Raw genomic sequence first — 24,102 nt, forward strand, 5'->3', positions numbered from 1 at the left:
AAAAAGGAATAACTTTGCACCATGACAAAACCATGTTGCATTGGAGGGGGACCTAAATTTAAAATGTGGGGACAAATTTATAGTTGGAGTAGGGCATGCCCTAGATCAACTTTAAATTTCAGCCCAAAAGTAACGTTATCAAGTATTTGTGTGTTACATGAAAAAATAGCCAGTGTTTAACTTATGTGCAAAATAATAAACTAATTTGCACCCCTTGCATTGTAACATGGTTGTAACATGGTTTGTCCAGGAGAAAACGTACTCCTTTTATTTAGCTTACTTTCCTTAATGAATCAGGCCCCCCTTAGTGCAATTGAGTGATTGTTTAATTCCAAGCGAAATATGAAACCTTTTCTTCATGGCCTCTTTAAATCCAAGTGCTGGTCAGTGGCGTTACCCATGGAAATGTGCCTAAAGGATACTTATAGAATGTAACTGTCTTACCTGTCCACATGACAGCTGCTCTAATCCATTCACAGCATAGCATACATTCAAGTCCAATGCATTAAAATACTGCATGGAGAATTTGTGATGCATTGGACTATATAACACACGCTAAGCTAAGAATTGTCAAGAACGGTTAATTAGTTAGCTCAAAGACAAATGCAATTACAGTGCTTTGACCATACTTAACACTCCAGAAAACAGATATCTGGTGTAGAGGGTGGACTACAAAAACGCAATTATAGTCACACAATTTAGCAGGTGACATTTCACTCTGATGTTATAGCGCCTTGTGGTCGCATCTGATATGATCACAGCATTAACATTATCAAATATTTTTCTTAAGCCTCACCAACAGTGCACATCCCATGAGCAGTGATGGAATACTATTAGCCCAGGCAAATATATCAAATTAAAGCAGTGATTAATACACCTGATATTACCGAAGTAGATCCCCAAAATGTGCAGTTTTGATGAGGTCTGTAGTTAGATTTGATTATAAAGCTAATAAAATAAGAACTAGCAAAATGAATTCCAAAATAAATAAAATGCTTACATAAAAGCAAACAAAATTGAATGTTTAAAAACTGGATACAAGGCATATAGACAGTGTGCTAAATATAGTGTACTACAGTACAGAGGCAGAACTAGCGATCTGTGGGACCCTCTGCATCTGCCATGCAGTGGGCCCCATTATCTCCATGGGCCCCGTTGCACTGCACCTGCTGTATCAATGGTAGCTCCGCCCCAGCTACAGTGTGCTATAATGTACACAAGCTTACATAATGTATTCGTTGTTCTTTATATATATATATATATATATATATATATATTTTTTTTATATATATATATATATATATATCTTCTTAAATATTATTAGGCACAGCTGAAATAATGCTTTGTTATTATTATTTTGATTATCAACAGATTTTTAATGCTATGTAAAATAAATATAATTAAACGATAGCGTTGCTTATATTTGTAGCTTATTAGTTTATTCATGTAAAAAAGCTATACACTTGTTTCTAAATAAATTAAGTCGAGATCACAGATGTGAGGCTTACACTAAACACATTGACATAACATTTTTAAATTTAAACTGTAAACTTTCATTTAACTTTCACCCACCATTCCGTCAGTGTAAGAACTACAAGGTCTAGTAAAGAGCAGATCATTTAAAGTCAGTTTTCTCTTAAAAATTTCTAAAAGGTCCTACCAATTTCATTAGAAATACACATTCCATATATCCTTAACTGACATTTCCATTTGCTGTTTTCTGTCCATATCTTTTGTTAGTTTCAGAGCAGATACATGTGTATATTTTGACTGAAGATTCCTTCATTGCCCCCACATTGACTTTTGTCAGCATCAGGAATATTATGCAAAGTATTGGCATGTGGAATTATTATGCCTATACTTCTGTGGTATTGGTCCACATGATGAACATATATGCAACGGAAATCATTACAATACTGGCCCTGGCTCCTCCTATAGTGCTGGATTTCTGGTGGTACTACTTCTTTGGTTTATACCTAGATCAATATATAAATTAGTTCATGGTGATTTTTGCAGAATGCATCTTGTGGTTAAGGTCCTGCTTATATATCATCCAGATATTCATTATTGTTTTGCTCAGTCAGCTCCCATTACATTTCTACTTGAGCAAAACTTTGTATTTTAAGCAAATCACCTACTTTAGGTGAGCATTCTTAAAGCTGCATTGTTGATCCACATATGAAATTTTCAAGAGTATTCTTTGTTTCTCTAGCACAGCCAACAAAGTTGTCCTTTTAAGTCAGTCCAATGTACAATGTTTTGTCAAAGGTTCCTTTTCAAATGGTTATTAGCTATATAAAACATTCAATAAATCCATTCAACAAGTCACATCTCATAGCCTCCTTTCTGTTGATCCAGAAAAAGCTGAACTTTTTCATTGATGTAGTTTCACATTTTCTTAATTCCAGAAAGGGAAATTGTACTCCTGTCCATTAAAACACGGAAACCATTACATAACTCCATGATATAACAACCATAAGGATATTATTGTACTACTACCAACCAATGTGTAGATTGAGAAAATCCTACAATAATATCCAGCAATACCATGAGATAAAAATTAATTTCCCCTATACAGGGAATTAGTTAGGCGAAGGTTACCTTCATAAAATAACTTTACAATCACAATCTAATGCAAATTCTGTGATATAATTTCCATCAGTCTCATAGTTTATAAAGGCCAAAAAATGTTTTTGTTTCATCAAGGCTGATCAAACGGACATTGGAAACATTAACATATAATATATCGTAGCTAGTTAGATTAAATACTGCTCCTAGGTAACTGTGCCTTCCCCAAATAACACGGGGGTTACAAGTCTGATATTCTTTATTTTCCATGAGTCTCATCTCAGCTGGATACCGTAAAGGCTTCTTGTAGACAATATGCGTCAAATCTTGATTAGGACAATCAGTGCCACGGAAGTAGATAGAAGAATACACAAAGTGGAGGCCTGTTTCATTCACCACTAGACCTCTGTTTTTGTACTCAATGCCAGCAGTAAACGCACGTCCCGTTTTGTCCTCCCAAACCAAGGGCATATTTTTACTTTCTTTTGCTGAAAAAATAAAATATGGAGTTTATTTTACACACATAGATTATTAAAAGGCTACATGGTCTTCAATAATGAATATTTGAAGATGCTTGCTTTTGCAATTAGTAAGTATATGTGTGAAAATCTCAGTAACTATAGAAACACAGATAGAATCAGTTTTGGTTTTAGCAAAGAAGACTCATACCTAATTATTCCTATAACTGATTTGTATCTGGTAAAAGGGAGACTGAAAGTTTTTAACTAAATAAATTAAAATGTTTAATAATTGATGTACCATCTTAAAATGTGATATTTGTACCGCAGCATCTTGAAATAACTATAGTAATGTAGTAATGTTCAGATGATCATAGATAACAGACCTTCCCTTAATGTACACTTAAGAAAAATGCATTTTGTAATAAGTCAACTGTGAGATCAGTGTGATTATAGTATATACTCTTTTGAAGGGGGGTTTGATGCTTTTTTTAAAAAAACATATAAAGAACAAATATATAAGTTTACCTGTTACATGTGCAGCCTGTCTGCCTACTTTTTTCTCTGGGTATTTATTCAGCCCTGTACAGGAAACAGCACAAATTAACCAACATTAATTCTCATATATTTTAGAATATCAATGTTACCTGGTGTTTTTATATATTTAAAAATATTTTATATTTACTGTAACTTACCTATTAACTTTTCAGTAGAAGGAGAGAGTTCACCATCACTGGAATACTGAAAAAGAGATGTATGTATAAGTTAATTGTGCCTTTTGATTATTGTATGTCTGTTCACTACTTGACTAATATAAATATAAGGATATTATATATAATCTAGAACATTTTATTCCTTTAATTTGACTGCTAACAATAACCACCCGCACTTTCCCCACCAATTTTTATTCTGTTACCTTCTGTGCCATGTATTGTATGTAATTTGTGTTATGTAATGATCCATACCTCCCAGCATGTCTGTCCCCAACATTGGGTCATTGACATGGTCACAGTACAAAGGGGGTGTGGTCACGGCACCTCTGGGTGGCCACATCCCCCTAGAGGGCTGTCTAGTGCTGTAAAGCGCTAGGCTTCTCATTACATTCCTCCCTTCCCCCAACATTTCCACCCATGGGACAGCGGGACAGAGCCCTAAAATCAGGTTGTCCCGCTGATATCGGGACATTTGGGAGGCATGCATGATCCCCTCAATGTACAGCACTGTGTAATGTGTCAGTGCTTTACAAATAAAAAGATGCTAATAATAATAATAATAATAATAATAATAATAATACACATTTCTAATATTATTTTTAATATTAAAGTGATGTTGCTATTACTCATCAGTTATATTTTACACAATCTATCAGCAGTTATAACAATATCTACACTAAATTAGCAGAGCTTAAACAATGACTAAATGAGGCTGCCACCCTATATGAAAACTCCATTCTGAGCATTGTAGAGCACGTCCCCTATACACTTCTGATAATAGGACTGGTAAACATGTCACATGTAGCAGAGATCTCCTTTCACAATCCCATTCATAATAAATCATTTAATGTTCCATTGGCAAAAGATAAAAATAGCGCTGATTTTAAAGAGCTTGGCATGCTTTCAAAGGCAACTCTACAGGTGAACAAGTATACAGATACAGTAGTGACATTTACTAAAAGATATAAAAAAAAAAAAACACTAATTGAATAGTGATACTGCAAGGCATAGTGAAACTCAGATGTGAATGTAATGCTGCACTGGTAATGTACGTGGTTTTCTGCAGGGCTTGCTCTTTTTGTGCTTCATTTGGAGTTACAACACCTGTATAGTGATACAGGAAATGATCTGGCGCCACATCATATTAAAAAAAACTGTTATACTATGTGTGTGTGTGTGTGTGTGTGTGTGTGTGTGTGTGTGTGTGTGTGTGTGTGTGTGTGTGTGTGTGTAAAAGACCTTTCCATTCTTATAACCCTGCATAAATTCACACCCACCCACAAATAAAGAGTTTGGAAAGAATTAATGAATATTTTTTTTTTTATCAGATGTGTCACTAATATAGATTGGAAATAATTGTTTATTTATTTATTTTTTTAACCAAATTTGTCACCTATAGTTATGCAGATTTCCTCCTTACAAAGGCATGTGTAATTTATAAAGGCAAAGTTAATTCAAATGTCTACAGGTGTGCATTTAATATTTAATTTACAGTTATGCCAATTTTGCCCCAAATTGAGCAACATAGAAGAGAAGTAGTTAAAAGCTGAAATTAATAACAACTCTACCCTAAAGAATTGCGTTCAGAATCTGCTGTTTAATGCACTTCTGCACAGTTAATATCTCCAGGTCAGTGTTTAAATCTTCCACTCAGGCTGTACCTCAGTGAGGAGGGTGCAGCTCTCTAAGAAGAGAAGGGGTCTGATTCATTAAGGATCTTAACTGAAGAAACTTCTTATTTCAGTTTCCTGAACAAAACCATGTTACAATGCAAGGGGTGCAAATTAGCATTCTGTTTTGCACATAAGTTAAATACTGACTGTTTTTTCATGTAGCACACAAATATCAACTTTAAATTTCAGTGTACAAATAAGCTATCAAGTATTTGTGTGCTACATGAAAAAACAGTCAGTAATTAACTTATGTGCAAAACAGAATGCTAATTTGCACCCCTTGCATTATAAGATGGTTTTGTCCAGGAGACTGAAATAAGAAGTTTCTTCAGTTAAGATCCTTTATGAATCAGGCCCAAGATGTTTAGTTGTTAAACTAGGCACTGGGAGAGCAGGTGGTGGGAAGCTGAAGGAAGAAGCAATGCTCAGGATAATGTAGACAGTGAAAAGAGTTTAATCAAGAGAAATGGGCCATACAATGTGGGATGGGTTAGTTCGAAGAGGTAATAAAAATGCACAGAAAATTAAAAGTGGTAGTAAAAATATAAAAATGTATATTGACAAATATTAGGAGTTTTCCAATAAAAATATGTGAACTAGAACTAATTTGGCCCGATTCATTAAGGAAGGTAAAACAAAAAAAAAGAGTAACTTTGCATTTTGGCATACCCATGTTGCATTAAAGGGAAGAGGCAAATTTAAAATGTGAGGGCTGATTTATAGTTGGGGTAGGGCATGTTCTAGATCAACTTTAAATTTCACTGTACAAATAAAGTTATCAAGTATTTGTGTGCTACATGATAAAACAGCCAGTATTTATCTTATTTGCAAATAATAAGCTAATTTGGAACCCTTGCATTGTAACATGGTTTTGTCCAGGAGAAAACTTACTCATTTTAATGCCTTACTTTCCTTAATGAATTCGGCCTATTGTGTTTGAAGAGAATTATTATATAAAGGATATAACTGAAACTTAGCTGTATGAAAGTCATGAACAGTGAGTTCAGGAGGATGAAGTATGTTTATGAAGGATAGAGAAGATGCGAAAGTGGGAGGGATTTGTGTATATGTAAAAACTTGTTAAAACTGCACAGAAAGAGAATAACTATGACGATTATGATAGTGTATTGTACGTATAAGCAGATTTACATGGAGAAAAATTCACCTGTAAAGTACTGATTTGGGTCTGTTATAAGCTACCTAGCATTAAAGATTCTACTGATAATTATTATTACATATTGAAAGTGCAACAAATAAAAATTATGGTCATTCTCATAGGTGGTTTTATTAATCCTAATATAAATTGGGATAATAAAGCTAGTGATTCTGGCAAAGGAGGTCAATTTGTATATATTCTAAAATACAACACACCGGTAGGAGAACCAACTAGATGGGGAGCTTTGCTGGACTTGGTACTATGTCATTGATCAGATATTATACTGATGTACAAGGGATGGAGAATTTAGGAGAAAGTTATCTCAGCACATAAATGTGACTTGATTTCCAAAAGCATTAGGGAGCTAAGACAAAAACTATGATATTTAAAAGGGCAACATTTAATTAGTTCAAAGCTGGTAGACTGGGAAAAAAGCAAAGCAAAGTTCAGAAATTGATATAGCCCTATTTTATGAACTCCCTCAAAATCAGATCAGTACCACAATACTGTAGGATTACAGATATAGTGACAATCTTAAACTGTGAAAAAAAGAAAATCAAAACCAGAAAATGATACTCATACCTAACATATGTGATTATTTTTTGATTTAAAGTAATTAAAGATCATTTTCAAACTGGATCTTGATAGTTTGATTGATGGGATATATATGGGTTTTGTGAATGTGCTCGATAATGTTCCATATAACGGTCTGGTACATAATAATAGAGTGCTATGTCTAGGGTGAGAAAGCATGTACATAGATAGAGAACTAGTTTAAAGATAGAAGACAAAGGGTATTTATAAATGGAACATATATAGATTGGGCTATATGTGTTAGTGATTGACAGTGCAGGTAAACATTGCACTCTGTACCATTCAATTCTTTTATTAATGACCTTGAAGCGGACCTAGAAAGAAAGATGTCTATATTTGCTGATGGCACTAAGCTATGGAAGGTTGTTAAGACAAAGCATGACAGTAACTTGCTACAGAAAGATTTTAATGCAATGGGAGCCTGGGCTGTGAAATGCCAGATGAATTTTAATGTACATAAATGAAGGGTTATGCAATTAGTAATACACTTGCCACTCACACATGTAAAGTAATGTAATTGGGAAAACGGAGATGAAAAACATCTTAGGAATACTAGTTGACAGTAAGCTGAGTGGCAGCACACAATACCAGGCAGTGACTGCAAAGGCTAATATATTTAGGGGATAAATGCAATTGGTGCAGACATAGTATTACCATTGCATAAGTCTCCAGTTAGACTATAACTTGAATATGGAGTACTGTTAGGTGCAGTTTTGGGCATCACACTGTAAGAAGGATAAAAGGGAACTCAATATGGTTTATAAATGAGCAACCTCATTAAAAAAGATAAAGAAAGTGTAAATTTATAAAAAAATAATTAAAATAATGCCTTAGAGATGACCTAATTAATATACCAATGGCCACACAGAGGAAGGGGCCAGTAAATTGCAAATGGTAATTAGCTGTAATGGTGGTTAAGAAGGGGGAATGTCAAATGAGGATGAGGTTAGAATATATAATTTAAAAATGGGTTAGATGTCTTACAAGAAATGGTCTCAGTGGCTATAATTTCTAGAGTTTCTATTGTAATTTAAATGTTACAAAGGATTTTTCCCCCATGAGACTAAACTGGCAACTGTTACATTGGGACTTTGTTTTGCCATCCTCTGGATCAACACAATTAGAATTTAGGAAATTTGATGTACCAGTTTCAACCTTACTATCGATAACTACTTCAGTTGCTCAGCTTTGTGGAAATAGTGAAATCTGCATATGTATATTGAAAGTCTCCAGGGATCATTTAAAAAATATGGATGGAAAATGGATTTGCAGATGTACTCTAATATTCTGTATCCTGACTACCATTATTCAGGGGAGGGCTGGCAAATTTTAGCCAGGGGAGCAAGACTCAATTTAGAAGCCTATTAGGAACATTTTAAAGGGCAAAAATGCAGATGGCCCAGTGACCCAGCCCAAATTAGCCCACTATGGGACTGGCCCAGAGGGAAGATGCCCCCCTGCCCCTGAGCATAGCCTGCCCCTGCCGTTATTTTAAATGTAACATTTTTTATATTTTGAGTTGCTACAGTATTTACATTTTTATATGAACATATGGATGTGTGTTCTCTATAATGTATGCATAGGCAGAACAAAAGGCGTTCTACTGAAAGCATTGATTTTGGTATAATTCCTGCCACATCAATGGTTATGTAAAAATGTGACAGTTTTGTATGTCTGATGCAGCGCTGGAATGTGAGTTGACAGGGAGAGTAGTATTTAGTTTATCTCCTAGTCCTTTGCCATTAGGGGACTCAGTGGTATAATTTGATGGTGATTATCAACCCGAAGGGTGTTTATTTTACACATTATTTACCTATTCCTCTGGCACACATATATGTTTGAAACTGATTGTGCCCAATACCTACTCTCGTGTAGTATCGCGGTTGGACAAATTCCATTGTCCATTTTATCAGTTACATTTGTTTTCTATAGATTTCTTCCACATACAGTTTTTAATATTTCGCTAGTAGACATTTTTAGAATTATTATTCAATAAAGTTGTATTTAACAGATATTTTTCCAGATCAGCTATCTCTCCTATTTTCTATTCCATTTGAGTGCCCCATATAATCATTTCTTGTCCTTTCTGTTGGATTTTTTTGTATCAGATAATTGTCAATGATTGGGAGTACCCTTCCAACAGATATACAATATTTTCATTTAAATTACAGTAAGATATATATCTGATGAGAAGTATTATGGAATGCCCGGTGTGGTGTCTTTCTCTGGTTTTGTAATTCTATCAGTTTTGTATGTCTAGAAGCTCAAAAGGAATGCATCCAAATATGTGCAAGTTCGCTAATTTCAAGTTGTTATTTATAGCTGATTCCACAAAATGAAACCTTATTTCATTTGTACACATAAACAAGTGCAGTAATGCAACTTTCCTGCACTCTTTATGGAACACTCCAATCCACCCTTATTATACCAGATCCACCTATCATACTGTGCCAACGTCTGTTGCAACTTGCGCACGCCAATAAATTTTGCAGTGTAAAAATAGGGCCATGTCTTCACAGCAGTAATAAATCAGTTTTTGCTTTGTATATACCATTTTGGCAGTTCACAAAAAAGCCACTGTCTAATGTAAAAAAAATGTACATGAAAAGTAACATTACTCTAACCCTCAACCATTTTAGAGTAAGAAACACAGATTAATGTATTAATGATATAAAATTTAAAAATATAACATTGCATAATGCATAGTAAACCTACAATGTAGTTATGAGGCAGACAAATAGACAATTAACTTTAGCAGTTGATCTAAATTTAAATTTGCAAACATGTAGCAAAATAAGGAAACAATGAACATCATATCCTAAATAGTTTCAAATAGGAAACACATTCCATAAAAAAGTATTTAAAAATTAAAATACCTTTTTAAAGACAAATAACAAAACACTGTGGTGAAACTGCAACTGCGATCTATAGGAAGATTACATTTTGCCCATCACTGTATTTTAAATATTTACATTTTTATTTGTGATGGATAATTATGGTACTTCAACTGTTACAGAACTGCATTTCCTACAGTGCAAACCATGGCTCAACCGCTATTGGGGAACAACAAATCCCAGCATACCAGCTTCTGAAAGTTGCATAAAGATGCTGAAGAAGACACTCTATAAAGAAGAAATACATACAACATACAAAAGGGCAGAATTCCAGTGTACTTTTTATTAAACTGCTCATCTTTACTTAAGGAGTCCTATTTAAACCCACAAGTTCTGAACTTAATTTAAATTGATAACATGTTATGATTACATTTTAGTAATAAAAGTGCTATAAATGAAATAGTAGCTTACTTAAACGGTGGGCATATACATGTTTTAGACTTAGTAGATACCCTAGTACCCAGCAACATCATAATTTAGCCATGCCAAAAACCCTGTAAATTTCAGGACAACACAAATGCATAATTTAAATAACGTAATAACAATGAAACACAAAGTCCGATACCTCTTTGACTTGGTTGAGCTCTTTCTGCAGTTCTATGATTTTATAAGTACCCAATCCAACTCCTGCCAGTGCCAGGAGAACCAGAAGAAAAATTATCAGAAGGTAAACACAAGTTCCATCTTTGCGCTGTTTTCTCTTGAAATTTGGAAATGGTGGTAGAGGTGGATGCATGGCTGAATGAGTCAGAATTGTAGGCCTTTCATGCTGGTTAACCCAAAATACTGGATGCTGGTTATAGCCCATGTCATGCGGCATGTTGGGCACTCACGATGTAAAGGTGGCCTATGTAATACTTGTGGCTATTTAACCTTCATGTATTATGTGCTTAGCTGGAGGAAGTAGAACTGTGGTTTTTTTCTCATTTCAACACATATATAGTATTAATATATCTACTCCCCCCTCCCTTCTTTCTCACACCTCCTCTTTGTTCCACCTCCTCACCACTTGTTTCCTTTGATACAAGTTAAAGAGCTACATCATTGCATATTGGTTTTTGCTGCTTGTATTAGTAACTCATCGTTGGGAGTTCATGCAACATCTGAAATTTTAGAAAATATAGGTTTTATGATTTTGTTAGAAGAATTTTGAAAACAGGTAAATATTTAAGACTTAACTTTTTTTATACATTTAAGTCAGTACGCAGTATGGGTCTGATTTAGAGTTGAACATAAAGATACCACATTTGCGTGGAATCTTAAGTTCCATGCAGGGTCGATGCTAGCATGCTTGCCCCCCCCCCCCCTTGCAAAAAATAAATTGGCGCCCTCCTCTTTTATAAATTATTTGGTCATTCAATCATCATCATCAGCAGCAGCTATTTATATAGCACCACTAATTCTGCAACACTGTACAAAGAACTCATTCACATCAGTCCCTGCCCCATTGGAGCTTACAGTCTAAATTCCCTAACATACACACACAGACACACTAGGGACAATTTGAGAACAGCCAATTAACCTACTAGTATGTTTTTTGGAATGTGGGAGGAAACCGGAGCACCCGGAAGAAACCCACTCAAACATGGGGAGAACATACAAACTCCACACAGATAAGGCCATGGTCGGGAATCAATAATGCTTTTTTTTTTTTAACACAAATCATATAATAAACTTTAACAAAGAGAGTAATACAAATAAATACATTGAACAGCAAACATTTATTGCTATAGAAATAATATAATTGAATAATATATTTTCTTTGTAATAACATTTAAAAATTTGGGGCAAATAAGTTTGGTGACAAGTGTAGAAAATAAAAAAATGTGAACAATACTAACATGCAATGAGTAAATAACTCTTTTAAGGTCTCTACACAGCGGTGAGTTAAATCTTCCACTCTAACACATCAGTCATAAATGTAAATGTAAAATAAATGTGTTTTAAATGTATTTTTAAAATGTATTTTTTAATGTCTAAAGTAAATAATGTATTGGCCTGTAGTTACCACATACCATGGGGTCTTTTCTTCAGTGGGTATCACTGACACAGTGGCTTCTAAAAAGGCTTTGTGATAGTTCTCGCAATTGATGAAAAAATTAAAGAATCCAAATAAATAAAGTACAAGCTAAATCATCATTTTTAGTATAGGTTGTAGAGGCCATTAGGCCCAGGTGCTTTGTGTGACAGTAAACCTTTTTTTGTTAATCAAATATTTTTATTTAATTTTTTCAAACAATATAATTAAAACATAACTTAGCACACAATTCCAGTTCTTTCACGTATATAGGCCGCAAAAAAATGCATATATGATGTTAGGCATATAATCAACGCACAATTCAAGTGAATGTCCAATGTAACATTTGGTCCAAAAAGATATAGCTTTGCCTCTCATTCTTAACGAATATTGTGATCCCTGAACCTAATATCCATTCATTTAGCAGTTGCATAGACATAACGGAGTAGGTTTATAAAGGTAAAGGGAGGGAGAAAGAGACACTCAAGGTGGGTCAAAGTCTGCAGCCAATGATCCTAAGGCATATTTCGACTTCACCCAGTGAGACCAAATTTTATAGTTCGCAGGCATAGTGTTTCTGGATTGGTAAGTAAACCATTCATGTCCTATAGTCTCATTCACAAAAAACCACTCAGGCAGCAAAATTGGGTCCATCACTGGCCATCCACTTTCGTACTATAATGACCTTAGCCAAAGTAAGGAGATTAATGACATATCTGGTTGGGCTCCTATCAAGCAGCAAATATAATCCAAGACCGAACACACAAGTCTTAAGAAACAATAAAGAAATCTTGATGCCCGTATTATGTATCCCCTCCACCACCGTCGACCAGAAGTCCCCAACCACAGGACATCCCCAGAGAAGGTGCCAAAAGTTAGAAGAGATTCCTCCACATTTTGGACACTCGGAATCAGCTCTGACACCCATCTGGTACAGCCAGTGCGGAGAGTAATAGACTCTGTGTAGTGTGTATAGCTGCATTTGCCTAAATCTGGTACAAGAGCTAACCTCTCTGGTAATGTCAAGCATGGCACTCCAGTCATCTTTATTTAGTGGGCCTAAGTCAACCTCCATGACAGTAAACATTGACTTGCTTTCCCTAGTTTCTCTGCTTCTGTTGGGTCCTCTTGGCTTAACTTTTCTTCATGTCCATTATATATTCCTACAAAATTCACTGCAAAGCACGGGTTGGGCCATTCCCAGTATCTATGAGCTTATTAAGCTTGTAGGCCAAAAACTCTACCACCCCCTAATTGTTGCCAAAGTGTTTGAAAGCTTTAGAATGAGCAACTTTCCCATGTGAGTGACGGTGGCACTTCATTTGGTCTATCAAGCACGATGGCTTAGTGGCTCACATTTACATGACAGCCTTGGGGTCATGAGTTCGATTCCCAACCATGGCTTTTTCTGTGGGGAGTTTGTATGTTCTCCCTGTGTTTGCGAAGGTGTGCTCTGGTTTAGTTAGGGTAAGTTAAATAATTGGTGGGGCTATTTAATTTAATATTGGGGCCCATTAATTCAAGGTGAGGTGACGGGACCTTTAATTTAATGCTGAGGTGGTTTGGGGCTATTAATTGAATATGGGACTGATTTTGGGGAGGACTGCTATTTATTAATTGTGGTTGTTAATATAAGAATTATTTAATGCCCGTGATAGTTGTGGGAAATGGTTATATTAAACGTAAATGTTATTTAATTTATTGCTGGGACTGTTTAGAAGGAGGGATAAAGGTTTATTTATTAAATGGAAATACTATTAATTTAATGTTGGGACTGGTAGGATGGAAATAGGTCTATTTATTAAATGTGTTTTCTATTAATTTAAAGTCAGGGCTGGTTAAAGGGAAATAGATCTATTTAGCAAATGTGAATATCATTATTGTAATGTTGGATGTGGAGGGAGGCCTAATTTAAAAACCTGTGTGCTACTAATTTAACACAGGGGCTGTTTGGAGTTATCTAACTCTCATGTACCCATCTTTTTTTCCAAAATAGAGCATCCAACACTCCAGGATCCAGACAAGCAGCAACTGATCTAAACACACTAGCAGTCACAAGTAGTGAAAGTGACAAGAACAGAGTGGAGAGAGCAGGACAGTCTGCCAACTGTCCTGAATCTGGAGGGACACACTTAGTCACAAAAAAACAAACAAAAAAAAACCCAACAAGCATTATCACTCATTTGACAGCATCTTAATTTTCTTCTGTCTGTCTGCCTGCTGCCTTTGAGTTGGAGGAATAGTTGTAAGAACGGGAGCTAAGCATTGGATGTGCTAGAAGTGGTGGGAGGAGCAGACTGATGTTTGTGTTGACATTCATCCATCTTTGAGAAGAAGGAAGGTCAATTGCTTCCAAATTGGTGCTGTGGTTCCTAGATAGAGTATCAACCATTGTGATATGGCTGCAGTACCTGAAAGCCACACAACAATCATTTAAAAACATGTACAATGGCATAACATGGTGCCTGATGTGGTAGAGGCACCTTTAACCACCCACCTTAGTTGGGTAGACATTATTTATAAGCATGAAAGTGACCAGAACCTCACAGCAGACACAGATAATTAATGTGAATGTGGTGTAAATGCAAGTTTAAAGAACAATGAATCTGTGCATTTATTGTACAATCTATTGTACAATCTACAGAGGTGTGATGCAACTGCAGGGTGCCTTTAACCCACTAGGACTGCATTTTGATGCAGACAATTGTTACTGGGATTTACAGAAGTTTCTACAAAAAGGATAACAGAATTGATCTCCGTACTTCCCCTGAGCAAGCTGTGGATGCATTGAAAGGTGCAGATCAGACTGTGTGGGCAGCACGGTGGCTAAGTGGTTAGCACTTCTGCCTTACAGCACTGGGGTCATGAGTTCAATTCCCAACCATGGCCTCATCTGTGAGGAGTTTGTATGTTCTCCCCGTGTTTGCGTGGGTTTCCATACAGATAGGCCATGGTCAGGAATCAAACTCATAACCCCAGTGCTGTGAGGCAAATGTGCTAGCCACTAAGCCACCATGCTGCCCATATGAATGATAAGTTTAGCAAATAGCCTTATTAAGTATTTCCTTTAATGACAAGCTAATTTATTGTTTAATTCTACAACAGCTAGACAGTCAGTGAATGTCATTATCATTGTGTCTTTTTTTCTGTTATGTTTGTTGGGCACTTCAAAGTGAATAGTTTAACTTAGCTTTCTACATTATCTTCTTAGATTGTGCACTCTCTGGTATAGTCATAGGTTGGCAGAGTACCTAAGATTATATTATTTTTTTTATATAGAAGGATATAGTTGAAGCTGTTACCGTATAATCACTTTTTGTGCCTACCGTGTTTAGAATGCTGCATATCTTCAATGCTGAAGGTCAGAAGTTGCAGGAAAACATGTGCTATGTCATATATAGTGACTTCATACCTCCTGTAACACACATTTGATCGTTTATCCAGGACCCCATCATCATCAACATTTTTTTATATAGCGGCAGCAAATTCCGTAGCGCTTTACAATTGGGACCCCACTCCTCAGGGTTCAACACATTGGCTAGCAGTAATGTGGGAGATACAACTTGTACGTGAAGGGGGTTGAGGCCTAACGTTACCTAAAGAACAGGAAACCCCCAAAGTGGATAGATGTTTAAAAAAATAGAAATGGCATGTGCTATATCATAAAAGATGACCAAAGTAGAATAATGGAAAAGAACAGCAAGAGAAAATACATACAATTTTCTATAGTGTCATGCAATGGGAAGACCCTTTAGTGGTTTTTAGAGACCAGTTTCAGACAATTACCAGAAATCAGAACTTCTCGAGTTTTTACATTTTGCTTGACCTACTTTAATTTCAGAAGACAGCACCACATAAGCTTTCCTGAGAGGGGGAAATTCTTACTCATCATATGCTTGTCATTCATCCAGTACTTCATTATTGTCATTATCATCCAATACCACATTATTGTCATTTCAGGTAGTTCATAGAAAGAGTTTCCATTTATATTGATGAGGTCAATTCGTAAACCATTTACCTGACTATATGAACAGAGATATGCTTAGAAAAAGATGTTAACATAGTTAGCAACGTTAAAAAAAATACACATGTAAAGTTCAACCTTTTCTAAATTCTAGCTGTGTTGATACAGAAGACAAAGCAAAAAAAGCAGCAATTGTAACTTACACTCACATTTGTAAAATAAAATCATCCTTTGTCTCATAATTGGCAGTCAATTGATTTTCCTGGATTACTCAGCCAAACAATGCAAAGTTGAAATTATAGCTATAAGAAAGGCAGCCATCTACTCTCACCTCTCTTAACATAGAAACACAGAACATAGAATCCGATGGCAGAAGATAGTTTTCAGGTCCATCTAGAAGCCCTTTTATACACGTTTGTTTTAGGGGGCTGAGGTGTGGTTTTTAGAGGGTTTGTTTGGTGTTAAGTTTTTTTTAAAATGTTCATGTATTTTACTGGTTTTCCCACTGCTTGCTTACCTTCATATAATCAGCAACTATAACTCCAAGGTCCCTTTGCGCTGTTGTTGTTGTTGACATTAGATCAGCATTCCTCCCATATTCTGCTTGCGGATGTTACTGCCAAACATACATTTTACATTTATTGAATTTAAAATTTGTTCTTTGAATAATATGCAAAAAGGCATACATTCCCCTTTAGACCACAAGTAATATCACTAATGAATACATAAAACAAAACAAGATCCGTGAGTGATGCTTGAGGTACTTCATCTGTTAACAGCCTTTCATCTGAGTTTATACCATTGACTACAACAGTCTGTATCCTGGTCTTTTGCCAAACCTATATCTATTATCTTTGAGTTAATCCAAGGATTTTCAGTTTCTAAATTAATCTCTTGTGGCATGCTGTAAATTTAAGGGTTCAGGTAACACCTCTTATATAATAGATATAATTGTGTCTACAGCAGTAGAGTAGTACTAGGCTATATATGTCTCTTCCAATGTAGGTGACCTCTCTGAATTTTCATTATAAAATACAAAGCAAAATTAGTTATTTTTACAATTTCTTTGTCTCGTTCAATATATTCACCCCCTTCAGTTTTTAACCGTGCAACTCCCCCCTTTGTTTTTTTTTTTGCTTTCACTAATGTATCTAATAAACATTTTATCAAATTTTGTGCTGCAATTTTTTTCTGTTTGTATTTTAATATGTTTTATTGTGTGTTTATTAATCCATATCTATTTATAAGGATTTATTAATCCTTAGGAGATTTTGGTGGCATCATTTTATTATCGTCGCTTAAGATAAAAATATGATAAGATAAAAAAATAACATTGTAACTATTTACCAAATCAATCTACCAGGTTAGCACCCACGAAAAGTTATTGTCCCGGTTAAGACTTATCTCCCGAGAGATAACTTTTGGCTTTCAAGGCAAGTTTTGCTTTAAAAGCCATTGCCGTTTTAAATTTCCCCTGCAAAGTCGCCATAAATCTATGACTTGCAGAATCCGCTGGTTGATACATTTACCCCCTGATGTTTTGTGTTACTTGACTCCGTTCTTTTAGAAGTGAAGCCATGCTATTCATGTATGAACAATGAACAACTGGTCCCGTGGAAGCATTTGCAGCTCAGTCTCTGCCGTAATCATTGTAAGGTAATTTCACTGCCATTGACGGGAATTAGAATATATGTATTCATGTAGATTCAAATATTTGTATTTTAAGTGGCTGGATTGACCAGCACAAAGCATATGTTCGTTTAGTGGAGAATTAAGCAAATACCATTAAACTTCTAGAGGTAGATTTACTTCAGAGTGATTTTCTTAAAATGCTGCTTTATGGCGGTTTTCTGGTGTTTACAAAACTGCCAGATTGTCTAAAGACCACCAGTAAAATGGCTGAAAACCAAGTTTACCAAAGCACCATTTCACAAATCGCCATTCTGACTTTTAATATGATCAAAACATAAACAATCAATATAGACAGCAGATAGATAGATAGATATTATTATTATTATTATTATCATTTATTTGTTAGGCGCCACAAGGTTTCCGCAGCGCCGCACATAGTACAAACAGTAGACTATACAGGGTATAACAGTACAGAACAATAAACAAAAAGAACCAATACTTCAGAAACTCCAGGCAGGCAGATGCAATAGACACGGAGCAGAAGAACGGGTAAGGAGACAGGAGGGAAGAGGGCCCTGCTCATTCGAGCTTACATCCTAAGGGAGGGTTGACAGACCAGGCACAAGAGGAGCCGGTAGAGGCAATGGGAGAGAGGAGAGAATGAGCAGAGGAGATAGGGGTTAAGTGGATGGGTGGTAGGCTTTGAGAAAGAGGTGAGTTTTGAGGGAACGTTTGAAGGAGCACAGAGTGGGAGAGAGGCGGATGGAGCGAGGGAGTTCATTCCAGTGAAGGGGGGCTGCATGGGAAAAGTCCTGGATTCTGGAATGGGAAGAGGTGATCAGAGTGGAGGAGAGGCGACGGTCATTGGCCGAGCGCAGGGAGCGGGCGGGAGTGTGAATGGAGAGGAGGTTGGAGATATAAGAGGCAGTAGAGTGGGAGAGAGCCTTGTAAGTGGTGGTGAGGAGTTTGAAAAGAATTCTGTAGGGGAAAGGGAACCAGTGAAGGGCAAGGCAGAGAGGGGAGGCAGAGGAGGAGCGGCGTGAGAGGTAGATGAGTCTTGCGGCCGCGTTGAGTATAGAGTGGAGGGGGGAGAGACGAGAGTGGGGGAGGCCGGTGAGGAGGAGGTTGCAGTAATCCAGGCAGGAGATGATGAGTGCGTGTATGATGGTTTTGGCGGCCTCCTGAGAGAGAAAGGGACGGATGCGGGCGATGTTGCGTAGTTGGAAGCGACAGGCTTGGGCAAGGGAATGAATGTGGGGGGCAAAAGAGAGAGAGGAGTCAAGGGTGACACCCAAGCAGCGGAGTTGGGTGACAGAGGAGATGGTAGTGTTGTTAACGACAATGGAGAGGTCATGGTGGGATGGGTGGTTGGGAGGAGGAAAGACAATGAGTTCAGTTTTGGAAATGTTGATTTTGAAAAAGTGCTCCGACATCCAGGAGGAGATGGCGGAGAGGCAGTCAGATACCTGAGCGAGGAGGGTGGGGGAAAGATCAGGTGAAAAGATGTAGAATGTTGTCAGCATAAAGGTGATACCGAAGGCCAAAGGAGGAGATGAGAGCACCAAGGGAGGAAGTATAGAGGGAAAAGAGTAGAGGGCCAAGATAGATAGACACACACAGAGATCTGCCTAATTTTGTATTGGTTCAGACCCATTGAGGCATAGACTCCACAAGAACTCTGAAGGTGTCCTGTGGTATCTGGCACCAAGTCGTTAGCAGCAGTTCCCTGATGTCTTGTAAGTTGTAAGGTAGGGCCTCCAAGGCTCTGACTTGTTTTTCCAGCACATCCCACATATGCTCGATCGGAATGAGATCTGTGGGATTTGGAGGCCAAGTCAACAACATGAACTCTCTGTCATATTTCAAAACTGTTCCTGAACAATTTTTGCAGTGTGAAAGGGCACATTATTCTGCTGAAAGCGGCCACTGCCATCAGGGAATACTGTTGCCACGAAGGGGTGTACTTGGTCTGCAACAACGTTTAGGTAAGTGGCATGAGTCAAAGTAACATCCACATGAATGCCTGGACACCAGTCTTCTTAGATTATTATCCCAGAGCATCACACTGCATCCGTCGGCTTGCCTTCTTCTCATAATGCATCCTGCTGCTATCTCTACCCCATGTTAACAAGACACACACACCCGGCCATCCACATGATGTAAAAGAAAACGTAAGTGATCAGACCAGGCGATCTTCTTTTATTGCTCCATGGTCCAGTTTTGGCACTTACGTACCATTGTAGGCGCTCTAGGTGGTGGTCAGGGGTTAGCATGGGCACTGTGATATGCAGCCCCATACACAGCAAGCTGCGATGCACTGTGTGTTCTGACACCTCTCTATCATAGCCAGCATTAATTTTTTTTTCAGCAATGTGTTCAGCAAAGTTTAGGAGGAAAAGTACAAATGAATTTAACCCTGCTTTGACTTTAACTATGAACTCTTCATGCTGTGCAGAGAGCATGAAACACTTGCAAGTGTCCATGACACCCAACGTACACACAGTATTGAGACAGGAAACAGCCAGGACTTGTTAAAACAACTTCACAGAGCATATCATTGTGTAAATCAATCAGAAGCTTTGTGCCTCATACACCAACAACACCAACAAATGTTCATTGCTGCATTCTCAGTGGTAACGACAAGAGTTTTGGAGAGACTAAATAGAAAGGCCTCACTTGCAACATGTATTCACAGCCCCTGTAGTGTGTCCAAGGAGGCTGTGGTCAGCATCTAATCATTTGGTAGGAAAGAGCCCACTCAGGGAACAGGAGCCCAACTCAGTGAAAATTGGGCATCAGGGTCAGAGACAGAGAGGCTCTAGAGCTCATCCAGCACATAGACATCAGAAGGAGACAGGAGGGAGCAGACACATCTCTGCGTAGTACCGCTATATTCTCCGGGGGGGCTGGAATACATGCATGTACCTGGTATGTAGTTGGTTAACGCTACAGCGGGGCTGATATACAGGCATGTTGCTGGTTAACACTATAAGTAGTTGATCAAGTGCTTTTTCGCTGCTTGTTAAATTGACACATTTCATTGCCCGTATAGACCAATATGGGGCAAAGGTAATCATCATCATCCACATAATAATTTATTTATGTAGCGCCAGCAAATTCCGTAGCGCTTTACAATTGGGGACAAACATAGTAATAGGCGATAGTGGGTAATACAGACAGACAGAGAGGTAAGAGGACCTTACTCGCAAGCTTACAATCTATGGGTCAATGGGAGTCGGACACATGAGGTTTAGTCTTCATACTGTTTTTTGGTCCATAAAGATTACAAAGGTAAAAAATGGTTAGTATCCTATATGAACCAGGCACACAGCAATGTTGGTCAGGGGTCAGAGTGTTTTTTGTCTTGTGTGTATTGTGGAAAGGGTGGTATTAGGGTAACCTAGAGAGGTTAAGCGGGTGGTTGAGGAATATTATAAGCTTGCCTGAACATGTGGATTCAGCGAACAAGTGGTATGCGCTGGAGAAATTACTGATTTCTTCAGAATTAATGCTTTGATAAATAGAATGAAGCCGTAAAAGAGCAGTTTTCACCAGAGTTTCGGCTTTTCATTTATTAATAAATATAACTTAACTCTCTTTAAGACATGATTTATATGGTTTTGTATGTTCCCTTGTTTGGGTCTGTCTATATTTATTTTCGTGTTATTTTTCTTAGGAGTTTTCTAAGTGTAAGTGTGCATTCTCTAATTCTATTACAGTATTAGTACCTCTTAATCTTAGATTTGCTAGTATTATTGATCGATAGGTCCATTCATAAACACTTCTTGTGCTCGGTTCTATTATTGCACTCTTAGTAGGTACAATATGCTGAGATATTATTTTCGGCCCAATTAGAATCACTTCTAATAAATACTTGTTAGAGTTATACAGAGATTGTAACTGGATTCCACGATTCCCTCTATATGCTAAATGATGGGGATGAATTGCTGACTGCCTATAGTGTTCTAGTATTTGGGGTTGGGCAGGATACTAAGTCCTAGTTAAATTAGAATTAACTGAGTCAATTCTGGTTGTTGAACCAAAATGTTAGGTTTAAACACTGACGCGTGTTTCGCTTTAGTTTGCTTTGTCCAGGCCTCAATAGCTGAGATATGTAAATTATTCTTGCATGCACTATGAATGGTGCAACCCGGGTTTTTCAACCCGGGTTGCACAGAAAACAAGCTGATTGGCTGTCTGCCTGTCTCTGGAGGATGATGTCATCGGTGGGAGCCCGTGGAATCTTTATGCGTCAAAAAAACAGTCACCTTTCAATGACATCACCATTTTTCAGCCAATGAAAACTGCTCTGGTGATGACTCCCACAAATTGCCAGGGCACAGACTTGTGCAGTATGAATGGGGTCAACCCGGGAAATTCCCGGGTCCGAGGTGCAGTATGAATGGTATTTCTGAGCTGGGACGCTCCGAGCCCCGGCAAAAACCCAGCTTGAAAAACCCGGGATATTGCCGGGGCGGCAGTATGAAAGCGGTATTAATGGCTTTTTTAAAAAATAATCTTCACACTTAGTTGCACTTCAGTTTCAGTTGCTTCCTAAAAGAACTCTTGGCTCTGACAGCCTGAGCAGTAAAGAACACCTTTCTATGCTGATGGTGATTCTTCCAGTCACATTGTGTCCTTTTGTAACTGTCCTAGTTATGAACAGCCCATTAGACCAATCTTTCTTCCTTGAATATATTTCTGCTGTACATACCTATTGGGTCACCTCTAAGGCACATTTTTCTGCCTTAAACTAGTTAACTAACTTTGTCTAATGTTTCTTTATAATGTAAGCCTTTCAAATTCTTTAAAGGGTCATTCCAATCAAAATTGAAACTTAAAACAAATGATACTATAATGTAAGTAAATACCAGTTGTATATATATAAAATTAAGCTTATGGTGGGAACTATGTGATGTCAGATCTAGCAGACAGTCAATAAAACAAATAGTGAACACAGCACGTACAGTATATTCTTGCTCACAGACAGCTGATAACTGATTGTTTTGTGTACTAATATTTATATCCAAGATGAGTGACAACAGCTATTTATGATGGGAGTCAATGTCATAATCAGCCTAGTCGCAACTATGAAATGTAATTGTGTAAATGTGTAGAGGGAAAATTACACATCAGCTTCTAATATTTTATTGGACAGTAGAACTTTTTCTGTCAGAAATTTATAATTCAAACTTGTGTACCCAGTAACGACTGTTGAGAAGCCAAATACGTTTACTATGGACAGAATTTTGTTCTAATATGTGGATGTTCTTCAAGGAGAAAATGTTTTCAGATAGTAAAAATAAGCAATCTTGCATTGATACAATTTGACTATAATTGCTATAATTACTATAATTTGACCAGTTGTTGGGAGCCCAAATGGATGCATGACTGAAATGGAATTGACCACTTGATATATGTATCATCATCATCATCATTTATTTATATAGCGCCACTAATTCTGCAGCGCTGTACAGAGAACTCACTCACATCAGTCCCTGCCCCATTGGAGCTTACAGTCTAAATTCCCTAATATAGACACACACTCACACACACAGACAGACAGAGAGGGGGACAGACAGACAGAGAGGGAGAGACAAGGGTTAATTTTGATAGCAGCCAATTAGCCTACCAGTATGTTTTTGGAGTGTGGGAGGAAACCGGAGCACCGGAGGAAACCCATGCAAACAAAGGGAGAACATACAAGCTCCACACAAATAAGGCAATGGGCGGGAATTGAACTCATGACCCCAGCGATGTGAGGCAGAAGTGCTAACCACTAGGCCACTGTGCTAGTCACTGTTCCTAGCCATAACCATTTACATATAACATTTATGTGAACAAACAATGGAGAAGTTACAGTGGCACATGTGACTCTTCCAACTGTGCATACGGCACAGGCTTTGGGGGGCCTGGGATCTTAAGACAGGCCCTATGTTCTAATACACATAAAGAACGTGTAGCCCTTACATGAACATTGACCTCCTCATAACTCTTGCATTGCCTCCCCCCCTCGTATCTCTAATTTCCAGCTTCAGCACTCTATCATTGCCCTCCTTGTATCTCTCACATTGCCCCCACCATGACCATGTCATTGTTGACCCCTTCATGTCTCTCTCATTGTTTCCCTCTCTCTCTCTTTCTCATTGCTGCTCTCCATATCTCTCTCACTGCTGCCCTCTCCATGTCTTTCATTGCTGCCTCCTCTGTGTCTTATGCATTGCAGGCCTTTCCATGCCTCTGTCATTACTACACCCTCCATGACTCTCTCACTGCTTCCCACTCCATACTTCCACCCACAATTCTTGATGTGAGTAGATAAGAGATAGACCATTCACCAACCCTGTGCTGAGCTCTCCTATCTGTTCTTGCAGCTTTTACTACCTGGTATTGCAGCAGGTATCTTCAGGTCAGTTGCCACTTGGCCAAATTC

General features: G+C 37.6%; 1 protein-coding gene across 1 annotated transcript; it reads right to left on the reverse strand.

The window, feature by feature from the left end:
• Positions 1 to 1,417: 1,417 nt before the first annotated feature.
• On the reverse strand, positions 1,418 to 10,952 carry FASLG (Fas ligand). The gene is made up of 4 exons (XM_075184048.1): positions 10,622 to 10,952; positions 3,722 to 3,767; positions 3,555 to 3,608; positions 1,418 to 3,056 (listed from the first exon to the last, which is right to left on the reverse strand). The coding sequence occupies exons 1-4, from the start codon at positions 10,874 to 10,876 to the stop codon at positions 2,665 to 2,667; spliced, it is 747 nt and encodes a 248-aa protein (XP_075040149.1). The 5' UTR covers positions 10,877 to 10,952; the 3' UTR covers positions 1,418 to 2,664.
• Positions 10,953 to 24,102: the final 13,150 nt, after the last annotated feature.

The sequence above is a fragment of the Mixophyes fleayi genome, chromosome 8 (assembly GCF_038048845.1).
Source record: "Mixophyes fleayi isolate aMixFle1 chromosome 8, aMixFle1.hap1, whole genome shotgun sequence".
Classification (NCBI taxonomy): Eukaryota; Metazoa; Chordata; class Amphibia; order Anura; family Limnodynastidae; genus Mixophyes; species Mixophyes fleayi.

Bases quoted from the DNA above. Each gene is read 5' to 3' on its own strand.
- FASLG (XM_075184048.1), bottom strand. From the start codon at position 10,876: ATGCCGCATGACATGGGCTATAACCAGCATCCAGTATTTTGGGTTAAC. The intron at 3,768-10,621 runs GTATCGGACTTT...TCTCTTTTTCAG, and splicing joins AGCTCAACCAAGTCAAAGAG to TATTCCAGTGATGGTGAACT. The intron at 3,057-3,554 runs GTAAACTTATAT...TTATTTTTTCAG, and splicing joins ACAGGCTGCACATGTAACAG to CAAAAGAAAGTAAAAATATG.